We start from the raw sequence: 8,296 nt of genomic DNA on the forward strand, positions 1-8,296 counted from the left end.
TTAATTTTTGGTAAGTACAATATGTGCTAAAAGTGTTTTAACTGAAGCTGCATGCTCTATAGTTGTAGTGTCCTGCCACAGACATAATACATAAGACTAGAAGATCACCCAATGTGTCTGTATTTGTAAGCATTCCCAATAAAGGCACCTCAACAAATAATGACATGTATACTGAATGTTTGTGACGCACTGAAATTCTGTATAACACCCTTTTCTTTGTAGCCTACTCACTTTACATTAGCTATTACTGTATGCAAAAGTACCCTAACAGAAGTCAGTATGAAGCAGCCTATTTAACCGTGTATCTTATGCAAACACGCGTTTCCTTATGCTGTCTCCAGTGATCCTGGATTGTGCAATGAAACCGAACACTTTCCTCTAGATGACCGCTTAGCATCTTAGCAACAGGGTGGTTGCTGGGCCCTGAGGCACCACGCAGCATGTTAATTAGCCCCTACTTATTTTTTGACAAGCAGGGTCCTTCCATTATCACACTGAAGCGGTAACTCGTGGTATGGTACATATGTCTGGGTTTCCTCAAGCGGTCATGAAAACCAGTCAAATCAGCAGCGTTTTTTTCTGCTTGACATAGCTTTGCCGTGTACACAAAGAGTAGTACATCACCGTGGAGAGATTAATTTAACGTTAAAAAAAACAAACAAAAAAAACAAAGAGAATCGTCCACTGGTTCTATCTGCGAATCAATCCATCAGGTGTGCATCAGGTTCTGCCCAATATCTTTAGCTCCACCCTCGTTTATTATAATTAATATTAAACGGGGTTTCTAAAGGGAAGCTTTTGGTTTATCTCGAAAAACGAAGTCGAGCAATTGTTTCTGGCTCTATTTTTTGGGTGTTGCAAGCTACAGCTGTGTTGTGCAGAAAGCTCCTCGTGAAGAAGGGCGTGCTATCAAGTTCCGCGGTTTAAAAAAAAAAAGAAGAAAAAAAAGTTTTTAAAAATGTTTTTAAGGATGCTCCAACTACAAACTGTCAGCTTTGAAGTGCAAAAATCACTTTTTCAGATGGTGCTGGAGTCTGCTTTCTGGATGTTTTCCAGTCATCTGTTTACTGAAATACTGAGGTAAGCTGTCTTATTCTAATTCGACCCTGTTATTGTATCAAACATGTTATTAATGGGTATTGTAATACCAAATGTAATGCATTATATATATATAGTGTGTTCCTTTTTATGTAAAGCAAACATTAGAAATAACCTAATTTATGAACTAGGTTCTGTTTATTTGTTTACCTATATTTTATAGGTTTGTTAAGGATAGTAACATTAATTACATAGTTGTATTAATAGTTGTAGTAAGCTATTCCTATATGAAAAATGAATTATAAAAATAAAAATATCTAATTTATTCATAGGACTTATCAGACCGTCAGTATGTAGATATAGTAAGCCATTATTTGATTATGTCATTAATAAATGATGAGGAAGCAAATTACTGCCAAAACATGTATATATTTTTCTAAATGCAAGCAGAGGATAAATCACTATACTAAATAATGAAAATCAGGAAACTACAGTATTACAGTATTGCTAGCAAAGTTATATTTTCTAAATATAACCAGGAAGTCCTAATAATTTCTATTGTCTCCATTGTCTTGCTTTTCAGTCATCATACAAAGGAAGGAGAATCAGGACTGGATGTGAAATGGTTATATCTACGCAGTTTGATCCATTTTTAATATTGGGTACTACAAGATTGCCTGTATGCTTCGAACTGCCTGAACGGTTAAGAAAAAGCCAGAATGTTTTCAGATTCCCTGCTGCTTCCCTCTGCTTACACTTACAGAAGTGTCAGATCTGCATGCAAAAACATACTGTTTGCTCTCCTGCTTTGTGCAAATCTAACCAGCAGTGCATTTGAGAGCTGTCCAACTGACTGTATTTGTGCCAGCGACATTATAACCTGCAGCAACAAGAATCTGTCTACTTTGCCTCGTATTGTTTTCCAGTTTATTTCCAGGCTGGACGTAAGCTATAACAGGGTAGTTCGGCTCAATACAGACTGGGCTCCAAATCCTCTTGATAAGCTTAACACATTGATTCTCAGCCACAATTCGATAAGTCACATCACCACCGGAGCGTTCAGCCACACGCATAATGTAAGATACCTAGACCTGTCGTCCAATAAGTTGAGCAGTTTAAGTGAAACGGTTTTTCAAGACCTGACAGAGCTGGAGGTGTTGTTGCTTTTTAACAATGCAATCACCCAAATAAAGGCAGGTGCCTTCGGAGGGCTGCATGCATTACAGAAGCTGTACCTGAGCAGGAACTTGATCACCCAGTTTCCCTTGGAAGTCCTTGTTGGAAAGCTGAGTCTTTCCCATCTTGAATTGTTGGACCTGTCTTTAAACTCTCTCAGAGAAGTGCCTGTTCAGAAGATTATTTCACTGCCAGCCAGTCAACAGCATGGGCTGTACCTTCATGATAACCCATTTACTTGTGATTGCAGATTGTACACAATGCTAATGTACTGGTACAAGAGGCAATTCCGCCCCGTCGTAGATTTTAAAAGTGATTACAACTGTTTTTTTCAGCCTCATTTGAAAGTGCCCATTAATCTGTTCTCTCAATCTGAAGACTTTATGAACTGCGCCAACAGCACCATCAATGGCTCTTTTCATTCTTTGGGAATGATTTATGAGGTGAGTTTTGGGGACAGGTTGGTGGTACACTGTGACAGCAAAATAATTGATGGAAATTCAGTTTTTTTCTGGGTGACTCCCAGCCAAGAATTAGTCCAGCCAGGCAACCACAGTCAGAATCTGAATGTTTTTGTCAATGGAAGCCTGGAGGTCAGCCATGCACGAATAGAAGACACTGGAATCTACACGTGTATTGTCATCAACAGCAGAAGAAAGCTTAATGAAACTATAGAGGTCACAATTAAAGTGAGTAACTCCACAAGTGACAGGTCGCGGTCTCATGAGACATTCAGCACTGCCTTCACTACACTTGCAGCCTGTGTGGCCAGTATTATTTTGGTGCTCATCTATCTCTACCTTACCCCTTGCCGTTGCTGTTGCAAAACAAGGAAAACTAAAAGAAAACCAAACCTTGGCAGTGCTCACTCATTCATTCTGAGCACCACTCCGTCCAGTGACACCCAGCCGAACAGAAAAGCCAGCACTGGCAAAAGAGTGGTGTTCTTGGAGCCGGGGAGAGAACCAAAACAAGGCCAGAATGGAAAAATAAAGCTGCTTCCTGCTGACCAGGTCATCACCGAAAGCATATTAAAGAACAGCAAAACAAAGTCAGAATCTGACTCTGTTAACTCATTCTCAGACACCCCTTTCTTGGCTTAGCCTGCATGATAAGATTGAACTGACTCTTATGCTGTATTCTTAGCCAGCTGGCTTGGTTGATGGAAAGATTAGGATCTGTTAAACTTGCAGCTCTTTTCTCAAACAAACAGGTACTGTGTAATTGTAACAGAGTGAAGTACATGGCCAGCGACTGGGCATACTGCTCCTCATCAGTGTCCGAGTGCATTATCCCTCCCTGGTCATGATCACAAGCTTGCTGTAGGGCACTACAGTTTAAGTTTGAGATTTAATTACATCAAAGAGATTGATTTATCTTCAGAAGTGAACAGACCGCACGTCTTAATTTGAAAAAAAAAAAAAGTCTGCTAACCCAGGTGCTGGCAAGCAATATCAACTGGGAATTTTGCAGCTATTTTCATCTGAGCAAGAATGATTGTTTGTATGTGCTGGAAAATGAAAAGCTTGTTGAGTTAAAGGGTAATTTATGTATAGTGGATTAAAAGTAAACCAATGGTGGGAAATGTGTAATTTATTATTTTTATAAAGTCTTAATGATGGCACTGAGACTGTAATGCAGATGTATGATAAGGGTTGCTTTTATAACTTAGATTTCTTTTGTTTTGTTTTACTTTAATTCTAGAAATACCATTATATTTTTGCAAACAAACAGAATACAATCTGGAAGACTTTTTAGTAAAATTGCCTCTTATGAAGCATCTCTGTATCATAAATCTTAGAAAGATTATATTCCAGCTCAGGGCATGTATAGTGAAACATTTTGAAAAGAATATATTGCCTACTGGCTGAACACAAAAGATGTACAGCATAGATGTTGGACCATTTGTGTGAAATGCAGGCAAAATAATTGTAAGCAGCAGATAATTACCAGACCACTGTGGATTTAGTGTAGGTTGAGACACTTGCAGAGGTAAACATATAGCAGAAATTCTCATTTTATGACTAATGGTTTTGTTTTGCATTAAATTATTTGAAAGGAAGAAGTACTCAGACTGCTTGTTCCTCTAAACACAGGATAAAACTTAAGAGGTAAATTAAGTCTGAGCACTTGTGTCCTGATATTGAAGTGATAAGATTGATCCTTCCATGCTTTCAACCTTTGTACTGTAGCATATATTTTATTCTGAACATGTCATTTAAATAAGCTTCAGGCAACCAAGCAAACTTCTAATATGAGCAAAACTGTGCCTTCGTACAAGTCCCTCTTTATCTCATCATTTACTATGTGGGCATTCATTTTATGGTCATAAATTATTTGTATGCCTTTTACAGAAGCATATGCATTGATGACCATCAGATTTATCAAAAGCTAAATGATCTTCTCATTTTAGATTCTCTAGTCTGTGATAAGGATAAAATGATATTACCAAACTTAATTATGAGACTGGGATTTTAAACTGTAAATGTACTGACTGAGTATAATGTGTCCTTAATCCTCCATCATAGTCATATCCTGTAATCTGCTTTTATGTATATCATCTTTTTAATATAGATTTTTTTTTAATCACCATATTATTTAATAACACTATTCTTACTGCAGACAAATCACATTACCTGAAGTCTTAAAACGCCTTTTAGGATTGTTAGTGCAGTCTCTTCATTAACTTAAATTGTTCAGTAAATACCTACAGTATTGCCCTAACTGGGTAAAACAAATTGTTGTGTGTCTAAATACTGATTGCATTATTCAAACAAAGCAATGTGTTTAAATGGTTTCATAATCGCCAAATATTGCCCAAAATGTGTGTACCAATGTATATGTGGTACTGTGCCGTATGTGTGCAATTACCTGAACATAATTGTATTTTTAGAGTTCTATATTAGTCAGTATTATGAATACGTTTAGATATTTTCTTTCACACTATGCATTGTAATTATTTTGATTGTTATACTTGACAAGCTTAATGAATATGGTCTCTTATTAGTCAGCTGTTAGAAATCAGAAAAAAAGTAAATTCAAAATAAAACAATGGACGTTTTTGTCTTTATTCTTTTTATTTGTATATGCATTTTCATTTATTTGTGTACCTTCCTATCAGACATTTATTACATGTTTTTATCATTGATAGATTTTGCCCCGTAGGCCATCAAAGACAGTTAATAATAGTTGAATAATCAGTACAATACCATGAAACCACATTCTACAAAGACAGTTAATAATAGTTGAATAATCAGTACAATACCATGAAACCACATTCTACAATTTAAACCGCTTACTGTATTTGCAGATGATTCAAAATGACATGTACTGGCACTAATGGTTTTCATTTTTGTTTATTTGTAGAGAGATTTCTTTTTAGAGTTTGTTTGTCTTGTTTTCTGCATTAAAAAAAAACAAACAATACCAGAGCATTCTGATATGAGTCAGTTTAGTTATTGAATGAATATTTTACTTGTTCTTTTTTAAAGTATATTATTTAGAGTAATTATAGCTAATGTAAAACACATAAATGAGCATATAAGTTTCAGTTAATGGCTTCACAGCAAAAGCTAAAAAGAAAATCCATAAATACCATCTGTCATGCAATTCCAGTTATCACATGTGCAGTTTTGAAACTTGACTTCCTAGGTCATTGTACCTGGAAAGTAAAATTCTACCCACAGCAGGATGGTGCTGAGAGAGAAATGGCAAAAGTGTTTTCATTCGGATTTCCAGTAAAGAGTAAAGATTCCAGTCATGTTGAGTTACATAGTATTTGATCTAAATCAATTTTAAACGAGTGTTTTATTATATAATCTATTTTGGGCTTTTTAATATATCATTATATATATATATATATATATATATATATATATATATATATATATATATATATATATATGATTTCCATTACACGAGAGTAGATGTTAAAACTTCATGCTGATTTGAACTCGGCTCTCGCCAAGATAAGCACCAACTAAGACGTAGCTTTACAGTAACCTAATGTGATCCATATGTGTCTCCATCCATTTGCGTTTCCTTCCATATGATGATGTAGATATCCTTCTGTCTGGTGTTAATGGCTGAAGTGTAATGCTGGCTCCAGGGATCAGCTTATTTTGCCTCCCTGGCGCATCAGCACACACAACGGCTGCGATGCTGGCTCCGGGGATCAACCACAGTGCGGCCTCCCCAGCGCATCAGCATGACAACCGTCTGGATTGAGCTAAGTAGGGTACATCTCTGGGGTTTTCAAGTGGGCACCTTCCATCCTCAGTGTTTCGTCGACTAGCCCACGACACCTCAAGAGGGCTTGACGGTGATTCTGGCGTCCCAGCATCACCCCCCTCCGTCCCCCACTCAACTCAGCCCAGCTTACTTACCTGTACATCAGCGTTTGTTTCTTTCTATTGTGCTTGAGATCCCCAGCCAGAATCTTTCTGTCTCAACCACAGCCAGTTGCTGCTCCTCTCTGCTGCTTCAGATAAGTTCTTCACTGTGCGACGCAACTCTTGGCCACTGAATCCGCCGTCTCTGAGAAACCGGGTTGTAGAGTGTGCCACAAATCCTCGACAACCCACCTCCACTGGGTAAACCCGAACTCTCCATCCTCGCTGTTCCGCTTCAGTGGCTAGTTGAGCATACCGCAGTTTCTTCCTCTCATACGCCTCATCTACAGCATCCTCCCATGGCACTATTAACTCTACCAGGTGAACAAGGCGTGCTGATCCAGACCACAAGACAATATCTGGTCGAAGGTTAGTGGTGGCAATCTCAGATGGAAAAATAAGCCGTTGACCAACATCTGCCAGCATTTTCCAGTCTCTAGCAGCTTCCAGTTGTCCTGGGCGAGGATTGGTTTTAACACCTTTTCTTGGTGGTTGCTCTCCTGGGTGGAGGAATGTTGTCTTTTGTGTGTAATGTTTTGATGGAACAGGTGACAACTTATTGGTCATGTTACGCTTGTCTTCCAATGCTAAGGCCAAACATCGCAGCACCTGGTCATGGCGCCAAGTAAACCGTCCTTGGCTAAGAGCCACCTTACATCCTGTCAAAATGTGCCTTAATGTTGCAGGTGATGAACACAAAGGACATGAGGGATCCTCTCCTACCCAGAGGTTTAGGTTCTGTGGTGATGGGAGAACTGAGGAAACTGATCCTGCTCTGTTCCATTGACCATAGGTCTTGCCAGCCAATCTTGCGTTGTTTCACACTGTCCCATCTCATCCATTCTCCCTGCTTGGCCTGGGAAATGGCCTTCATACACCTCATCCTCTCCTCCTGCTTTTGCACCTCGTTGACTACCAGCTTCCTCCTTTGAGCTGGGGCTGCCTTGTGCTATGTAGGAGGAGCTGAACTGAAACCAAGACCCCCTCTTCCATGCTGAACTTTCCCCATGATATCACCAATTCGAAGGGCAGCCTTTGCATCTTCCACAGCTTTCTTTGCCGCCCACTTTCTTCCAGTTTTCAACACAGGTGCTGCCTCCCTTACGCATTTATCGCGTGACTCTACTAATGTCATTTCCAGTCTGACCTTGGCGCACTTAAACTCCTCGGTTAGAGCAGTATTCCTTTACCATAAAGTCCCACTCTGCTGTGTTACATATATATATTGTAACACAGCAGGGAGGGGGTTAATATGCACCGTTTTGTTAATTGTTTTATTATTTAATTATCACCTGCACCTGGTTAAGATTGTAAATTGGAACCAGGTGCAGGGTATTTAAGAGAGACAGCTAAACTACTGGGGGCTGCTGAGTAGAAAGAAACAGAAGGCTGTGTGTGCTGTTTCCGAGCAGTCTCCTTTGTAAGTACCGTGGTGTGTTTATGTCTGCCGGTAAACAGCTTAGCTATCCGGTTTGGTAGTTAGGGTGAACCTACCTGTGTAGTTAGCACTCCAAACAGAGCTATGTGTTTATTGTGTTTGTGTTTATTTTGAGTATTAAAATAACGTTTAAGTGCTTGAAAATCCATTTCTTGTGTCCTGGGTCCTACTTTTAAAGGGGCAACGAACCAGAGTGAGTGCTGCTCTGTTACTATATATATACATATATATATATATATATATATATATATAT

At 38.8% G+C, this 8,296-nt stretch overlaps 1 protein-coding gene across 1 annotated transcript; it reads left to right on the forward strand.

The window, feature by feature from the left end:
• Positions 1-445: 445 nt before the first annotated feature.
• On the forward strand, positions 446-5,284 carry LOC117419582 (amphoterin-induced protein 2-like). Its single transcript, XM_034032460.3, has 2 exons — positions 446-1,080; positions 1,622-5,284. Exon 2 carries the CDS (start codon positions 1,758-1,760, stop codon positions 3,315-3,317), a length of 1,560 nt encoding a protein of 519 aa, XP_033888351.2. The 5' UTR covers positions 446-1,080; positions 1,622-1,757; the 3' UTR covers positions 3,318-5,284.
• The last annotated feature ends 3,012 nt before the right edge of the window (positions 5,285-8,296 follow it).

Source organism: Acipenser ruthenus, chromosome 14 (genome assembly GCF_902713425.1).
Source record: "Acipenser ruthenus chromosome 14, fAciRut3.2 maternal haplotype, whole genome shotgun sequence".
Lineage (NCBI taxonomy): Eukaryota > Metazoa > Chordata > Actinopteri > Acipenseriformes > Acipenseridae > Acipenser > Acipenser ruthenus.

Coding starts and splice junctions, on each gene's coding strand:
- LOC117419582 (XM_034032460.3), top strand. CDS start 1,758: ATGTTTTCAGATTCCCTGCTGCTTCCCTCTGCTTACACTTACAGAAGT.